Raw genomic sequence first — 19,099 nt, 5'->3', positions numbered from 1 at the left:
AAGCATTGAGGCTGCCTCTGTTGCACTGAGGACTTCTCTTCTCAGCATGGGATATTTGCATTAAAATGCCCAGAGACAAAAGCCAGACAAGACAAAAAAAATGTCCATCCTCAAGGACATGTTATATTTAATAGTTATTTTGTACTGTGTAAATAACCCATACATCGTTTGTACATATGAGTACTTGATCACATTCTAGTTAAGATGATGAACACTAATTATTTATCATACAAAGTATCTGGAAGCTGTAGCGTTTCTTATTGTAAGCAAGCAAGAGTGTTCTCCTATAACGCAACTCTATTCCAAAAAACAGCTCTAAAAAATTAAACTGTATGGCTCCATGTGTATTGCCTTTCAATTACTCTATCATATGCACATTTTATTTAAAATGCAACCCTACAAATTAATCCAGCACACACAATAATCTAGGATCTCTCTCTCTCTCTCTCACGCACATTATCAAATATGCCCTCAGTAACCTTGTGAAATTCTGAAATCATTACTGAAACTGAATTAACTAAATAACTTTTGTAGAGAAAAGGACAGCCAGGGGTGGAATTTCTGTACAACATGTCTGAAATTATGCACTACAGGTGACACAGGGAGTAGAGATTACACCTGACTCCCTTTTAGCTTTGCATCCTGCACAAGTGACCAGGAGCAAAGAGCTGCAAATTAATGCTCCCAATACATCACCCTGTGGGAATGTGGCTACACACAATGTATAGCTTCACTCATTAGGAAGCCTCGTTTCTACAAACATAGAGACTATAAAATAATAATTGGTAATGATAGACATTTTTGTTTTACTACAGCCATTTGGAAAGAAAAAGCTAAACAAAGATGGAGGATATAAGGGGGGAAAAAACTGCTATCGTTTTCCCCCATTGAGAGTCTATTTATAGCCATTATAACAGCTCTGTAAATGTACAACTTGTATCCAGAATTACTACAAACCTTTTCCAAAGAAGTCTGGTGCACTCGACGATATTTTTTTTTATTATTATTTTTTAAAAAAAACTAACACCAGGCAGATTAGAGTGCAACAGTGGCCAAACAGGGTCAGACCAGAGGTCCCTTAGTTTAATATTCTGGTAATAGCCAGTCCTACGTGCTACAAGAAAGAACAGAACCAGAGCAAACAGACACCTTATTACATTTAAATGTCTTCATCAATGGGAACAGAATTGATAACAGTTTGTGCTACTCTTCCAAAAGACCATATTCTTGTATTTTATTTTGCCAAGTGCACTGGTGTTAAAATCCAAGATAAGATTTGTTTACAGGACAGTTTGTCTCTTAGAAAATAGTGTTGGCACAAAATACCTCCTGAAAGCAAGTGGATTTGCTGTCCAATATCTAATTTTGTTGGTTCCTTACTTGTCAGAGCTAACACAACCCAGGGCAAGGCTTGCAGGATTACTGTTTAAGACCCTACTGTCTAAAAGATGTCCTGCTCTAAGTCAGGAGGTGTATCACTGAGTCACCTAGAAGAAAAAAGCTGTATGTAGGCGGCTGCATAACTTCTTACTTCAATAATAAATTGTGCTGCCAACTTTGTTTTTCAATATCTTAAAAAAAAACCCTCAGCCAGATTTGGTTTGCAGTTCCATGGAACACCATAACAAGAATCCAGTTCTTAGAGTGCACAGTACATTAGCAGGGCAAGAAGAAAACATGTAAGTAGTAATGGTGAACTATCAATAAGAACAAAACCCTCGTCTTTTTATGTTAAAGATAAATGTGAAAATATATTAATGTAAAATTAATTATGTTCATAATAATAATTAAAAAACCACAAACAAACAACCAAACAAAGAAACAACTCCACACAGACTACACACACTGGAAGAGATAAAGACCTACCTCCAGAATATCTATCAGGACGTTCTCTTCTGGCTGCTTCGTGCTCCGGACATTCTCCAGCAGGATAGAGTAGTAAACACCTTGTGGGTCAGACTGGTACAGGTTGTACGTGTCTGTCTGGTACCACTCCTGAACAGCTACAAACACCTGGTTTTCATCTGTACTGATTATCTGTAAATCCTGTAGAAAAACAAAATACAAAATTTTCCAATAATTTCTATTTTACATTCAGTAAGTTAGCTAGGACAGTTTAATAGCTGGGAGGGGGGAATGCATCTGAAAGTTCATTAACAGCAATCTCTCAAAATAATACTAATCAACATGCTGTATCCCACTGCTCTAAGGGGGTGCTAGTGCCTTTTGGCTACAGATTATCAGACTGCAAACCAGTTTAGTGAAGACCAAAATCATGACTGTGCAAAAGCTGTGATCTGCCTTGACTTCTATGGGAAATGACTTTTTGAAAAGAAGGGGAAAATAAGTAAAAGAAAAAAATAGGAAATGGTTTTCCAAGATCTGGATAAGATCAACGAAACACTGACAAAACTTAAGTAATGAAAAAACAAAGGTAATCTGAAAAATAATCCCCAGGTACCTAGGGAATTAAGAAATACTTTGTTCAGGTAACACAGCACAAAGAGTATTAGATATCATTGACAGCAGTTACACAAAGGACATAGTACACATCATGCACACAGCTCATATAAATTTTAGTACATAACGCTAATTTATCTATCTATGTAGGCATATCCGCTTAAATATTCAACAGTAATAACATGGAAGTCCACATTCTGCATTCATTTGTCAAGAATTTCAGGCATGGATATTGCAACAGCTTGCTGTCAGTTTTCTCCACTTCTTCACTCCAGACTTTTCAGACAAAAAATGCACAGCTAGGGAAAACAATGTAATTGTAATATTAAACAGAAGAAACAAATCAGGAAGAGAAACAAATCAGGAAGTAGCAACACTGAACTAAGCTTAGAAAACAGAAAGAAAAAAAAAAAAAAGAAGGACATGAGTTTGCAATAGGGCATCATAAAGGCAGATGTTGGGACAAGTTATGAAATGACATCTAGTCACGGAAACTGAAGACTTGTAAACTCTTTATGACCTTGGTACTTAACTGGGATAATGTATCCAGTTCTGGTCACCTTATTACTGGAAAAAAATATGGCAATGGAGTGAATATTAAATAAAGATACCTAAATGTCAAGATAATATGAATTTGGGGAAAATTGGCTTTAAAAAAATATAACAAAATATCAAGAAAACAACTTCATAGAGCTCTAATAAAAAAATAAAATTCTGTAAAAATCCAGTTGAGACTGAAGAAAATGTGAGTAACAGAGAAACACTGAATGCTTGACAAAGTATGGCAGTCACACTTTAGGCAACATGCATTATGTGATTAAGGTATTTAGATTAAAAGAGACATGAATATAAATAAAATAATACAATTGAAAGATTTTGTTATATGAACAAAAGATGCTTTTTAAATAACTAGTCATTTCATTAAATTTAAAGTATTTTTACATATGTGACACACCTCAACACAAAAGAACTTGTTTCCTGTCAGTGATTCCTCAATGATATTTTCAAAGATGTTCATGTTGAACTATTTACTGAAGTAGATTTTTGTTTAGAATCCCATGAATAGTTCTCTTTCTTATTGTACTCAAAAATTACTCAGAAGCAGATTGTCTGGCACAAATGCCAGAAAAACACAGCAACTGATCCCAACAGCTTCTTTAAAGAGACTTTTAAATGTACACCATGCTTCACTTCCTGCCTTACACCAGGGCAATGTGAGGCAGGGTAGCCCACATTACAATTCCAATACTAAATTCACCTCTTCTCTTCTTTTGCAGTGTAAGAAAAGCTCCCTTGATTATCCAATAAGTAAGGATGGAAGTGAAGCAGAGAGTCAAAAGAAGGAATAAATAAATTATTCTTTTTCTCATGTGAAAACCTCAAGAAAATCCTTCCTCTCCTGTGATGCCAGGAGCTTTCAGCAAAGTTATAATCTATATTATTATAATAAAACATTTAAACAGTGCCGCAAACAACTGCAAAATTCCAGTGAATATAGGCAAGGCAGTTTCCTTGCCCCAGGTGCTGGTGGAGTGGTAAAGGTTGCACAGGTGGCCTGTGGTGGCAGAGGTGAGAACTGGGAAGATGGGTACAGTTGTGGTTCTTGTATTTCAGGGTCAGGTAGGAGCTGCTGAGCCAGCAGAAGCAACACATAAAGAACCAAAACGTGGTGCAGGACAGGAGGATACATTTCAGGCAGACTGGAGGAATGAGGTGGAAGAAAGAGGGGTTGGACTGCAGAATTTTACTGCAACAAAAGAGAGTTTACTTTTGTCTTGGCAGTGATTGTTACCAAGAAAGAGGTTTGTACACTCAGACTGCTGGATGCCAAGGGTTTGTTTTTGTTTTTTTGGGTTTTTGGGGTTTTTTTTGAGTCAAAAACCTAACAGATCCTGGTTTTAGCAAGTGAAACTGCCCTTCTGCTGCCCTGAACTTTGTTCCTTTCACTCAGAATTTACACCTTCAGATTTCCAGTTTGGCTTTACCACTATTTTCCTTTCACAGTGATTTCTTTTCCCTCAGGAAACAAACCAGTCCTTCAGTTATACTACCTTGCAATAATCCTGCACAAGACTTTCTGCCCAGACAGTCATGATCTAATGGTCTGGGAAAATTAATAGGCAAAGTAAGGAAAACTGCAATTTCATGCCCAATTTTTAAATTTTTCTTTCAAAATCCTGGATGACCACAGACTGCTGAAAACCTAGCTAATTCTGGATGACCAGACTAGCTGAAACAAAGCTAAACTGTCATGTCACTTTTGTACTATTCCTATCCTGGAAAGGTGAAACTTTAAAGAGGAAGAAGAAATTGACTGACAAATACAGAGGCTGGGTCTTTACTGTGTAAATCCAGACCTTCAGCCCAGCTACGCACTGCTCAACAGATGACAAGCACGTGAAGATGCGATGTCAGCAAATATTGCTAGGCAGAATTTACTGTCACTAAAGAGTTAACTAGTAGGGACATCTGAGAAAGAATACATATCTTGATGGAGGTAATGCAAGTTTTTATTGCTTTATCTAATTCATGGCCACAGATACTACCTTAGGCTGTAATCTCAGCAGATCCTATAAGGAAAGCATTTATTCTTTGATGATTTCATGCTTGGATTACTGCAATTGCCTTCTTGCTGGATCTCCTGCTTTCTCTTTCCACATTCTGCAGGCAACTCAAAGTCCCACTGTTCATCTAATTTTTTTCTGTAATTATGCCATTCACACATGATTTATTCAAAATCATTTACAAAGATCTCTTTGCTGATACAAGAGATCTTCAGGCTTTGGAATATTCCTTACTGTCACTACTCAGATTTTTGTTTGTCTCCATGCTTTTTAATATACATTCAGTATTTGAGCTGTTGTGCTTTACTTTCATTTCCATGCCCAAATGAGAAGGTCCATGCACTTTCAGGTGTCCCAAGGCAGAATCTTTTTCCAGATTTGCTGTAGCAACCTTGTTGCTTCCTCTGTGGCATGCCCATTCCTCCATGGACATTCTTTCCCTCATCTCCGATACTTCACTTTTGCTCTGTCCAGTCCGCCATGTCTGCTCTGTCCCATGTCTTGCTGATACAAGCATACATGCTTTCACCATTTTTCTTTTTCCTTTGTTTTTCTAAAGCTTACCAAGGCAAATTGTATCAGCAACAGACTGTGGTTCCCCATCACCAGTATTCTGCATTTACTTTATCTCATCTTCTTAGGTTGTAAGCTTTTGTACAGTTCTGAGATGCTACTAGCTGTATTGTTCAAAATTCCTTATGTAACCTCTAAACCCCCATGAGATGTTGCTGCTCTGTTTCCTAAGGTGCTCCTTGTGCACTATATTCTGTGAATTCCTTTGTCACAACTTTCCCTTCATCCTCCTTTTTACTGGGTACTGTTACACCACACTAGGTACAGATGTCTGTATGTTCATCACTAAAAAATCTGTGAAAGTGCTCATAGATCCAAGACAGTGGACCAACTCAGGGTCAGGGATAGATCTACCTTATCGATGCAACCAAAGAAGCCTGCAAAGTGCTCTAAAATCTACTATGCAATCAAGTCCACAAAGTCATTTCCCTATGGGTGGATGAGAGCAGACAGAAAACAGCCTTCAAATAATGTAAACAGCCACCCAAGGAAAACAGAATAAAATGTCTTCTAAGTCTACTTGGAATTAAATACTGCGTATAAAATGCAGCTATGGAGATTTAGGATAGACATCAGAATATCTTTCTATAGTAGTGCCTGTTTATACACACTGAGGATAAAATGCTTAGGGAGGGAAAGTAATCTTCATCCTTGGGAGTTGATAAGAGCAGTTAGACAAATATCTGTCAGGACTGGTTTAGGCAGATGACCATGCTTTGGAAAAGGACCTCCCAAGATCTTTTCCATGTTTGTTGTGTAGAATCCTGTGAAAATAGGCGAAAATAAAAACACACCTTATTGAGATTATTTGAAATGTTACACATACAAATAGAAATACCATTAAAGAGACAGGATTTTTTTTCTTTGGGGGAGGGGGGTGGGTTTGGGTTGGGGTTGTTTTTTGGTGTGGTTTTTTTTTGAGGGGGGCAGGATTTATTTTGTTTTGTTTTTGTGTTTTTTTTTTTTTTTAATTCAAGAGCTATAAATTCTTAACTATGCTAAAGAAACCAAAAAAACCCTAGACAAATAAGTATTTTAACTTGATCATGACATTAGAATTAAAGGCAGCTCGAAATCTGTTGAATTGGAGTTACTTTTCTACAAAAATGCTAAATGAATCCTGAACATGATCAAAGCCTGTGTATTAAAACCTGGTATGATTAAACAAGGCATCCAGTGACAGGTCATACCACTCCTGCTCTCTCAGGGACTTGTAAGCTGCTGTTTGTACCTTAGATCAGCAGCAGAGACCATAATTGTTCAAATAAACACAAAGAGGGTTTCAAAGTGATACTAGAAATAATTAGACATGTATAAAAGGCCAAATTGTGCCAAAAGATGAGCACCACTTCAGAGAAACTTCCTATCGCATGGACAGACATGGTCTGTTAAACAAAATAAATGAGTCTGAGGGTGTGCACGTGACACTGAAAGAACTGTGCCTGTTCAGCCATCACATGGAGAACAAGCACCCAAGAACTCTTCCAGCAAGTACAGAGTAATGATCAAATGTTACTTCTTAAAAACATCGACACCACTTGAGAATTATTTCTTTACTTTTAACTTAGTTCACTAACACGATCAGTCAGATTTTCCCCAACTGATCTGCTTTTAATGCAGTTGCGTCTGTTTTCACAGAAGGCTGAACTAACACCAAATCAAAAATAAATCAGTCAAGAAGTCCAAAAGCATTATATTAGAAGAGTTGGGGTTTTGGGGAGCAGAGGATAGGAGTGTGGAAAGAAAGATTTTTAGAGGAGGAAGGGAAGAAAAATGCTTTGTTTTCATTGTATACAGTCCCATAGCATCTACATTTAGCAACTCATCAGCCTATAAATCTGCTAATACTTTATAGAAATTTATATTCAAGAAATGCTCAGTATGGCTTACTATACTAACTGTGATAAGAAACCCTATGACACAAATAAACACAATTGCACCCTGAAGACAGAAGGACATAAAAGATGACAAGAATTGTACTGCAAGCCAGTGCTCCTTTGTGTAGTAAAATGTGCTGATGACATAGGAAATAGCATTAAGTGAAAACACTGTAGGCAAGGTTCAGCATAACCAGCATAATAGTACACAGGCAGGGCTGTTGTGCTTTAGTCAGTAAGGCAAACAAAGTATAATATCAAGATTCTGGGTTTTGAAATCTTACAATTTTCAGTCTAATGTCAGAATTTTTCCCCTTTGCAATCTTTTAATGTTGTGGTTGGGCAATACATTAGCCTGAAGCAAGTGAAAAATTAAACAGAGAACGAGGAGAAGTAAATTATTAGAAAAGCAACAGATGTAAACACTCAAGACTGCATAGCCTCAGCCTTGACCTCCAGATGCACCACATTTATACCCCTGTAATCTCTTAAGAACAATGAAGGTGACTGGATGGAACATATCCCAAAGATAATCTTCCTAATCTTCCTTGCCTGGCCGAGTAAAACAGTGCAAAGAGGGAAATCAATAACAAGTTACACTGTGAAGAAAAGAACAATTCCTTGTATCCACCTATCTGTATGATCAGGGAGCCAGACTGCTGCTACAGCTCAGGTCCACTGGCTATTGCTGTGATACTGCCCAGGAAAAGAATACTTCTGCATCAAATGCCACTGCTACCCGTATTTGTGTTTTGCCCCCCTTTATTCTCTGTTCAACAGCCATTCCAACGGACTTTCAGAAGAATGGATAAGTAGTCCTGCTGCAGCTGAAAACTGCTCTTCTGCCTGGCACAGAGGAGCAACCACAGCCAAAGCCTCCCAGGGCGGCAGATGGCAGAGGTGGTGAAAGGGACTAGCCCAGTGAAGAAACAGTTCTTGGGAGACTAAGAGTCTTGGTAAATGAGCTCTTAGAGCCTCAATACTTCATAATTCAACCGTCATGCAGCCACAGCCTCAAGAGAACATTGCTGACAAAGGAGCTGCAGGAATCTTTCCTGCCATTTCTGTTGTTAATGATGGACCCATTTAAGGAATCCTTGAAAAAGTTGTGGTAAGAGGGAGCTTGGTAGAGAAGGGAATATATGCTTCAAAAGATTGATGGCTATTTAGGGAGAAAGAGTAAAACTGCCCCGAATATTTTACTCCTCACAGTGTTATATCTATTGTTGAATGATACAGGGTTGTTTGAAAGAAAACTTGTGGTTAAAACAGTGATGCATATCTCAGAGTGAGGCAAGGAAGAGGTGGGCCTGTTTCGAGACCCTCAGAAGGGCACTAGGTGATAATCAAATAAAAAGAATATATAGAGTTGATAAAAGGCGTGTATAGGAGAGTCATATTACCATGTATACATTAAAGGCTTATTTTTAAGGTAATGTGATATTTTTCTTCTTTTATTTTTGTTTATTTTTTTCCCTGTACCCTTTTGTATCTTGGTTACCTGAAAATTTTTATGTTATTGCCTATTTCAAAGATTGAAAAGACATACAGAGATCAAAATAGATGAAACAAGCTTTTTCCACACCAGATCTTTTCAGAAATAAACTTTCTGAATTGCAGTAGCATATAACAGATAATAAAGATCTCACATTATTAAGATTTTGTATCGTTCATGAACAAATGTAGAATCAATGAATGTCTTGTATCAGTTCATAAAAGGAGATCGTTATCAATGCAGTTTGTTTACCAGAGGTGGAAAGGGGACTCAGAATAAATGAATGATTCCAAATTGCAACAGTAAAACTACTGTGATTTGTAGCAGACTTTTTGGTTTGGTCAGCAATTTTGCTAATTTTTTTGCTTAAACTCTCATAATGAACTAGTTCCTTTATTTTAGTCACATTAGAGCATGACTCCAAATGCTGAATAAGGACCAGACCTCAACGTACTCCTCCTTCTCCACACCACACTTCTCTAGAAAAGGGCAAACAGAACTGCAAGAACTTTTGTGTAATACAAGTGTGATGATCCTTTGGATGGGGCTGCAGCCTGTGCCCCTGGGCAGACCTGCTCTCCCAACCCTGGCAGCTAAAACCCTGCTTGAGGCTGAAAACAGCCCAAGGGAGATTGCTGGATCTCCCTGGGTCTCCCTGGAACACTCCTGCATGCCTAACCAGCCAAGTCAACACCAACGCTGCTTCTCTTGGCATGATTTTGATATTCCCTTCCTACACGTTATTAACTTCTGATCTAGTTTTAGCAGCGGAGAACCAGCAACCCTGGAAAAATGGAATACAGTAAAAACCCCAATTTGTCTTAAAAACAGAAGCTCCAGATTTCTAATTTGGGGAGCATACAGCAGCCTTTAATATGGTCTCACCTACCTTTGGTACCACCCTGCCTAGCAGCAGCTGGCACTTGACTTCTGTCAAATGAAGGAGACAGCTGTGCGATTCAATGTAGTCAACGTCAAACATGCTACTGAAAAAAATGTAAATCTCTCAACAGCATGGAGAAAAAGCTAAAAAAAAATAATCTGAATTCTGTTCATTAGGTGGCCCCCAGCGGCTCTGCTCTCTGTACATAAACAGAGCTATGATGTGTTACAAAAAGGTGATCTAAGTGGCACTGCGGAGCTGGAGCCTAGAAACTCAGTGCATGTAAAGTTGGGCTGGAAGCTGCTTTTAGCAGCCTTTGATTTAGAAGTAAGGAGGCCTTGAGATATGTCCAAGGACATTTATCCTTTTCTATGTTTCTCTTTGAGGGTACGTTTGGACAAATACAAACAAAATACAAATACAGACAATATAAAACAATTGCCTTTTTTTTTTTGTTTTTTCAGATTTTCAGCCACTTCATATTGCAAGGAAAATAAGATATCAATAACATTTTCTAATTACTCATCTGAAAATGTTAATTCCATCTCCATATGTAAAATCACTGTGAAATGCATCTGTGCAGCAAAAGAATAATATCTGAAGATCCCAGCACTGTTCCCTCAGGCTAGAGCCAGTGTTCCAGCACAGCTCTCCTGATGTTGTTAGATACATCCTTGACCAGCCTGTAGTATCTTCTGACAGTTTTCCTTCCCTGTACACAATCACTGTGTACAGTACACTGCTCAAAAACTCTAGCCAGTAACATGAAACATTTTACAGAGACCACTTGGAAAGAGAGTTTTTGGAGCCTCATTCAGTTCTTTTGAGAAAAATTAAATATAGTCTATTTCAGACCAGCTTCATCTCCTGGTTGGGCAGAATCTAATACTTCAAACCTCCTAAACCTCAGTTCTTTGAAAAGCTATTGTTTTTAATCAATCTTAAAAAAAAATAATAAGGATTGAAAATTCTTTTGTTCTATTTATCTCTTACTGCCATAAAAGTAGCAACTCCACAGTCACATGTTCTAGATGTACTCTGAATTTGCCAGTGCCTTTGCTGATACACTGCTGCTTGCAAAAATTTCATCAGTGCTCTGCTCATATGAATCTTTTCCCCTCATTTAAATGGGATTGGAAGATACATTTCTACTGCACTTGGATGATTCTCAGTGAAAGATGGTGTGATGAAAAGTTTTAGAGCTGTGTTATTTACTTGAGTATCTAAAATTTATGCTGTCATGTATAGGTATCAAATCACATTAAAAAAAAAAAAAAAAAAAAAAAAGAAAGAAAAATGGTATCTTTTACAGCAAAGGTTAAAATCTCTCACATGCACCACTGTTCTAATGGATGTCTGGCTTCCAGGCCCTCTTAGTGATATTTTCAGCTCTGTGGTGTGCAGATACCAATGAAACTTCTCTTGGAAGTATCATCAAAATGCTAGAGATAGTTTATTTCATCCCACTCATTTGGTACTGCCTGGACTATAAAGGACATAAAAACATCCCTTTCCAAATGACACAGTCACTGTTCATAGCTAGCTATTGACTTTATCCAAAATGAAACCATTAACTTCTAATTTATTTATTCAGTCAAGCCTCAAGTTAATCTGCTTAGCAAGGGGGGGAGGGGGGGGGGGGGAAAGACAAATAAACCAAAAACATATTTTCCAAGACAAAGAATTCAGCATGCAGCCCTATTTCAAACAATCCAGACTACATATGACAGAAATACTAGGCTATTATGACTGACACTTTTTGAATATGTCAGAAATGCACTCAGTAAGGGCATGGGCCCAGTAAACTAAGCACCCTTTGCAGAATAATGCATTTTAAGGCTAAAAGAGGTGATTAGATCCTTTAGTTTGCTCTCTGCTCTTTCCAGCCCGAGAATTTCCAACAATTACTTCTGCATATTTTATACACTGCAGGAGAAAATAACTTCTATATGGTTAAAGCAAATGTCCCAGAAAGGTGCTTATGATTTGAGAACTTCAGAACCCAGAATACCTGTCACTTTCCCTGGCACTTTTAAAAATACATAATCACCAACACTATTAAGTTGAGCTCAGCTTCTAATTTGGATTCAGCTCCCACCTGTAGTGGGTCCTTCCCTACTGAAGTGCTTTTAAGACTCAGTATTTTCTCCCCCTTGTGAGGAGGCTTCTTCAGTCTTCTTCTACAAACAAGTTGCCTCCTGATCTGCATTTTTAAAAAACAAATTACACTTTTTTTCAGGGTTATTTTTCACAGAGATTGCTACACTGGTCGTGTTTATAGTGTGGTCCCACAAAACAACAGAGGTCATAGTAGGCTGCAGAAGAGTAGGAAAAATAAATGACTGAGGAGGACTTCTTAAACTGATTTTTCTGCTAAGGAAAGCTCCACAGGACAGAGATCTAGGTCACACACTGTGTGCTTTTGTCTCCAGCCCTCCCATAACATTTGCTACTCTTCTTGCAAGCTCACCTTTTACAAATGGAGATGCCTACAAGACAATAGTCTCATATAGTTCTTGAGTTCTGACAGCCTCCCCCCATTTTTTCAGATCTGTCAGATAGCTAGCTACATCTGAACCCAAATAGCATGTCCTTTATTAGTATAGTGTACTGCAATATGGATATTTAAATCAGAGTCATGTATCATTACGGAGATACAGTACACATTGAACTTGTTAAAAAATAATCCACTTTCCTGAATGCTTGAAGTAAGTAAGTATACACACATGAACTACCATCTACAATTGAAACACTGTACAACTATTAAAAAAATTGACTTATTGTGTCCATCTTCTATGTGATGACAGTATCAGGAAGGACAAAGTGCTGCCATGGCCAAATGCACCAGAGCACTGGGCATGACAAGGAAACTGCAATGGAAAGGTACAGATTCCTCCTGCACAGGCCATCCAGAAGCAGAAGGAAGAAATGCTCTGGTCTCTCTCACAAGATTTCTGCCCTTCTGTTTCCCAACAGACAACCTTTTCCCACACAAGTTAGCATAGTCAACATTTGCCCTAATGCTCTGGCACTTCAGGAAATTTGCCACAGGCAAAACATTCCCAACTTGGAGAATGTTACCTGATTTAATCTATTGCCAGGTAACACACACTTCAAATTACTGATTCAGGTACTGAGGAGGAAAAAACCAAAACAAACCACATTAACAAACACTTGGGGAAACATCCTTCCTCCCCCTTCTTTAGGCTCAGCTTAATCAAACACCTCTTCTCCCTCCTTCCTGCTCTCAACTCCCTTTTCACTTTGCATTAACTCAGTTCCTCCAAACTCCTTCAGTGAGGCAATGCGCTGTGCAGGAGGTTGGGGTCATCTGCAGAAGGGTTTCTTTCAGCCAGTCCTTGCTTACTCTTTGCTTTCCTCCCTTGTCTTCTTCTATCCTGGTGTGGGTCATCCAAGGGCTGCAGTCCCCTGGGGTGTCCATATTTGGCATGTTTTAACATTTAAAACTGGATATTCTCCTGCTGTTTTCCTAATTACAAATTCCCCCAAGGAAGCATAAAGGTTACTATGAAGGCCTTAAAAACACTGAAATAATTATGTGGAAGGGCTGATATATTTAACTGTTCTCAGCTATAAACTCCTTGTCGAAATAGATAGATAGATAAATAAATATATAGCTATTTCTATAGTGCTACTAGGAGTATATCCAATTTTCAGAGTCTTGTTCAACTAATATCTGAGGGTTTGATTTGAGGATTTTGTTCATAAGTTCTACATTTAATACCAGAAGACTTCAGACCACCACTTAGACTACAATAGAAAAATAAAAATCAATGATGAAAAAAATGATATTAAACACATTCTTTGCTTTATAACAGTAACAAGAGAAGGAAATGCCTTGTATTCCCTGTCCTTCATCAGATGAGTGATGAATTAAACCTGTGCAATTCAAGACATGCAAAGATAACATGCCTTAGTTTTCTCCTAAGTAGGTGGCAATCACATGAAAAGGCAGAAACCTCTGGGGGTCTTCAGACCGACCTCATGCTGGGAGCAGGGTGAGCTGTCAGGACAGACCAAGTTACTGAGGGTTTTATCCATATGGGTCTTTAAAACTTCCACGCCATTTTTCTTCAGGATTGCAGAAACCTTCTAACTATAAATAAAGTGTTTCCTAACTTTCTGTGCAGCAAAAAAATTCAATTGCATCAGTTAGCCCATATGTAAATACGTGTCGGTGTTTTATTGCTAATTTACTATGCAAATATAGAAACCCCGTCACTATAAAAATATGCCAGACTGAAGGAACATCTCAACAAACCTTGCAATGTTGTTAAGCAATTAAAGTCCATATTGGCATTCTTTACTGAAATACAGCTCCATCAACCAGTAAAATACTCTCATATTACTATTCATGCTTATACTAGAAAGCACCATGTGGAATTAAACTGCAATTGATTCTTGAAAGAACACTTGCTTGATATCATTACATTGTCATTGGGTGTGTAGCACTGCTTCATGGAAGCAAAGCTCAAAAACTGTTGTGGTAACTGATGACAAATAAACTATCGTATGCTGTTGCTCTCTGTGGTTTATGAGCTACTACATTGCAAGAATAAAAATAAAAACAGTAGGGTAAGAATATACCACAAATGGGATTCAGAAATCCTTACAGGGAGAAATTGTGATGTCAGAATAATGAGGTTTAAAAAAAGAGAAGAACACAACTAGTTTAGGTAGAAAGAGAAGAAGACAAACTTCTAAATAGAATGAAAAATATGTATACTTACTTTTGGTAATGCATATTTTGGCAACTTCATCTGTACAAAGCCATTTCGACGGTAAGACACGTAATACTTGGTCCGATTTGCTGATGTTGTCTATACAAAGTGAAAAGAGAATGCTGTGATAATTTATGTCAAATCTAAAGAGTCTGAGATGGAAGAAATTTTTTTTTTCTTTTTAACCTGCCATGGAAATACATAGCTATTACTGGTTTTGCATGTGAACAATTTGCACAGTGTGCTCCTAAATAGAGTAATTCAAAAGTTGTGAAAAAATAGACTCCAGAGAGACTCAAATTCTTTTGTTCTCCTCCTCTTTGGAAGAAAAAAGTGACTTACTTCCCTCTTTTATCATTTCAGCTGTCTGGGGTAACACCTGAGAGTCAGCATCTCACTGTCCCCAGTCTTTACTGATACCTGTGTACTCACTGGCCTCCCACATCTTTGCCCTTTTGTATAAGTCCAGGCAGCAGCACCCTCCAGGTGTGAGGCAGAGAGGAGGTACACTGGTTATGAACAGGAGGCACCTCAAGGGCAAGTGCTACTTCAACAGCACAATTCAAAGCAGAGCAAAAAATGTTGAATAAGTTCACGTTAATGTTATGTAAAGCATTCACTATATTTGACTAATATTTTCTGTACAAGAGAAAACATTTCCCAGTGCAAGATGCTGACATGCCACATGGAAGATAATGATGCAACGCTGAATCCATTGGTCAGTCAGTTCGAAAGTCAGTGCTATGTCCTAAAGACACGATTATATGCTTAAATAGAGAGGTAAAACACGTAATACAACTTCTTGCATGTGTGGAACTGAAGGCAGATTAGGTTTTATGTAAAATACTTGGGGACTTACAAAGATTGTCACTAAAGAAAGCCCACAGAAGCATGCATTGAAAGGAAGACTGCTGTATGACTATTATCCATTAGCTCTTTCTCCTCTTTCTAATAGCAGATACACTGACCATTTTTAGACTTTTACCTTATTCACCAAAAAACCTCAATGCAAATTTTCCAAAGTAACAAAAAGAAGACTCTAAATAAATAAATTGATGAAAATACTCAACTAAGAGGTTTCTTAGGTTTTTCTAGTCAGCAATGTAACGTCAAAATCTGTGCTGTTATATAAATTGGGAAATTTCCAACTAAGCCTCTTGTGCACCATCAGAAGAGATTAGCAAAGGTTTTAGCCTTTGGTAAATAGTATTTCACATTCCCCGTGCGCCTCCCCTCACTCCCACCCCACCCACCCCTCCCGGAGATCAGCTAAGCAATGACTATTCAGTCATTTCAGTCATTTTCACCAAGGTTATACAGGGTGGCTGCTTTGCAGGAATGGACTGGTCAAAAAAGAATGGAAGAAGTGAAATGAAATATCCAAAATTTTTCTTTGGTTGTCCGTAACAAATCAGGCTGCAGAACTGAAGCACAAACAGACCCATCTTCTTTCTTTAACTTAGGAAATCCATTTAAAATCCTACCCCAATTTCACCGCTTTTCTCCTCAACCTCTGTGTTTAAAAAGGGAACCTGATTTGGAAGACAGCCTATCCTGAAGCATGCAGACTTGACTTGCCCAGCTAAAAATAGAGTTGATGCATGACAGCAGGTCCACCTGCCTGAATATTTCAAAGATATCAAAGTATTTCAATTTCCTTTTTTCTCTCTCTCTTTTTTTTTTTTGGTGGTAGAAAGAATGTGATGCCTTTTAGGAACGTGATTTGTTAAATGATGGATTAAACCAAAAACCTCAGTGTTTGATTAATTAGTATCAAATAGCAGTCTTATCTATCTTTTTGTTCACTACACATTTTTTTATGTCACTCATTTTAAATGTCTGAAGATGATGTAAAGGCAGTAGAGAATCGGCGTTGAAGCAGCTACTTGTGCCAAGCCTCACTGACATTAAAGCCTGGTCTATGCTTAAAAACAGTTATGAAACTTTAATCCTCCTACTAACATCACCGCTGAAACTCTCTGACTGTAAGTGCAAGCTGGAAAAGAAGCGAGTATTAGAAATTTCCTGATCTTCATGGGTATAGACATAGTGAAAATGGGGTCGAGATCTTCTAACACGGTAAAGTCTGAGATCTGGGCCAGGATTAGCAGTGCAGACCTTCAATGCTCTGATTCACAGCTGTACAGCTCAGGAGATGTGAGCTATGCCAGGGGCAACAGTTTCAAACTCTATTTTTGCACAGATTATTTTGTCCTGTCTTCTTTCTAAACAGATATTGATGTGATAGTAAGAAGAGTCCCTGGTCTGGTTCTAACTTATATAGCAATATTTTAGTCTAGTGCTGAAAGAATTTCCACATGATTTCAAAAGTATGCTGTTTCTCAAACGTGCAGCTGCTGTGTGGTTTCACTGGCACAAGTAAGTAGTGTCCTGCAGGGGTGGCTGCGCTTCAGATGTGACTACAGGATCCCAGAGTTATCTTCTATCTTCCAGCCATATAGATATGGCTAACTGTAAACCAATTTAACAATAAGAGAGATTTATATTCCATACTGTGATTTACTGCAGGTAAGTCTGAAAGGAAAAGACAAGAAATATTTCCCCTTTATGTGGAATATGTGCACGTATCATCTACTGGCATTGGCAAATTTCAAATCTACAGAGACTATGTTACCAATGGCATCATTTTGCTAGCAGCAACATTATTACGTTATGTGTACAGTGCCAGGTTGCACTTCCATTTCATGTCTGCCTGTGCCTGGCACGAGATAGAATAACAACTGCTCGAGATGCAATTATACAAGATGTCCGGCAAAACAAAATGCTTGAAAAGGAAGCAGCCACTGCATTGCTGAGCACAGCAGTCTGGAAGTTCACATGACGAGAAGCACTTCTCACCGGCTACACACCGTGAAATAGATTTTAGAGTGTGCCTGGGGGGAGCCACAGATAATAATACCTTTGAGCAAAACGAGTGCCATGAGTGTTAGACCTGAGGTGAAAAATGCCCACTTTATTTCAAAAAATCTTTCCCAAACCCATTTTGCTGTTTCTTTGCGGTGCTAAATGTTGCAAGCCATGTGGGCCGTTGAAACCACTGTGCCAAAGAAGAGGAGGACAGACTTTCTGTGTTTCTATTAGTTTACAGATCCTTTTGGAGGAAACAGCTACAAGGGGGGAAAGATGCAAAGAAGTCAATCTGATGTACACCTAGCCAGTGTTGGGAAGACCTATCCCTTGCCACATTGTTGCTTTCCTGCAAAAATCAATAAACAGAGAAGGCTTGCCACAAGGAAATCATATCAAAGTAAGGGGAAAATGATAGCCAACCACTGAGGAAAGTACAAGGAAATTTGCTAGTAAATTCTTAAGAAACAGGGAGGACATAACTGTTCTTTGAGAAGCTTGTAGCTCCGACAGATTCAAACCACAACCTGTTACAAGCACATAAAAAAAAAATTCAAATGTGTTTGAGCCATACAGGTGCCATAAGGTTGACAGAGTTCCAGTCCAGGTTTCTGCACGCAGGTCGTGTAGTTTGGGAATGAAATAACCCCAATGTAATTTGGACCATCACAAGTTGCGGACATGGTGTTTAGGGACATCATTTAGTAGTGTACTTGGCAGTGTTACTCTTATGGTTGGACTTGATCTTAAGGGTCTTTTCCAACCTAAATGATTCTGTGATTCTATTCTAAGTTGCTCAAAGCTCCCCAGCTATGGCCATTTCATTCTTTTGCTTCCTAAGCACAGCCATGTAAGTTCTTTCCTAGTAAAACCTCTTCAGAGGAGAATACATATGAAGAAGCTGAGACACTATTCTGTCAGTGGCTTTCCTTAGGTGCTCTTCTCAGGGAAGCTTTTTGTGATATGGAGGTAATGGAAAGGACCCAGAAGAGGTTGTAAGCATTAGAACAAAAGGGCTGCATTTTGCCTAACACACAAGAGTATTTTTTAAAAGTAACTTTGAACCACACAATCCACTTGAAAATTTTCATATACTTAAAGCTAGGTCAGCGATAAATTAAAATTGACTGTATAAATAGGCAACTGGTTGCACAAATTAAAGATGCTTTTTTTTTTTTTTTTTTTTTTTTTTAAACAGATAAAGGAATGCTTTGTTCCATATAAAATTTCATAAATCATCATTAATACTCTGGAACAGGTTTCTGCATGCTTTTAAATAACAGTGTTTAAAATTTTATTTTGTAATTTGAAAATGGGCTGTCTCTCCAGAGAGTGGCAGTACCTGAAGAAATATGTAGTCATCCTGCACAGTCAGGGAATCCCGATCAGTGCCACCAGCAAACTGGACTGTCATTGTCTTATCAGAGCAATTTTGAATCTGGCAAGTGATGTAGCGATAACCTGAGGGAAGAGAAACAGAAACATATGACAGGACTATCAAGGGAAAAAGAAGCAAGCAGTATAAAATGTTATTCATGCAGGAAAAGCGCTGCCCTTGCCAGGTGAGTTAGTTGTAAAATTATTATATTAAACCTTCATACAAGAGTTTTTCAATCTCCAGTGTACTGAGAATATAT

The 19,099-nt window shown here is 38.2% G+C and overlaps 1 protein-coding gene across 4 annotated transcripts in view; it reads right to left on the bottom strand.

Annotated features, from left to right (window-relative positions):
- SORCS2 (sortilin related VPS10 domain containing receptor 2) overlaps window positions 1-19,099 on the bottom strand; it is a 579,316-nt gene that overhangs the window by 86,050 nt on the left and 474,167 nt on the right. For all 4 annotated transcript variants that reach the window (XM_056352655.1, XM_056352671.1, XM_056352663.1 and 1 more), the window contains exons 7-9: window positions 18,805-18,923; window positions 14,604-14,693; window positions 1,867-2,046 (exon numbers count right to left, since the gene is read on the bottom strand). In XM_056352655.1, the coding sequence (XP_056208630.1) occupies window positions 1,867-2,046; window positions 14,604-14,693; window positions 18,805-18,923 (389 nt within the window). The remainder of the gene's footprint in view (window positions 1-1,866; window positions 2,047-14,603; window positions 14,694-18,804; window positions 18,924-19,099) is intronic.

This window comes from Falco biarmicus, chromosome 1 (genome assembly GCF_023638135.1).
Source record: "Falco biarmicus isolate bFalBia1 chromosome 1, bFalBia1.pri, whole genome shotgun sequence".
NCBI classification, from domain to species: domain Eukaryota; kingdom Metazoa; phylum Chordata; class Aves; order Falconiformes; family Falconidae; genus Falco; species Falco biarmicus.
Note: the sequence above shows the minus strand (reverse complement) of the source record. Positions and strands in the feature narration are given on the sequence as shown.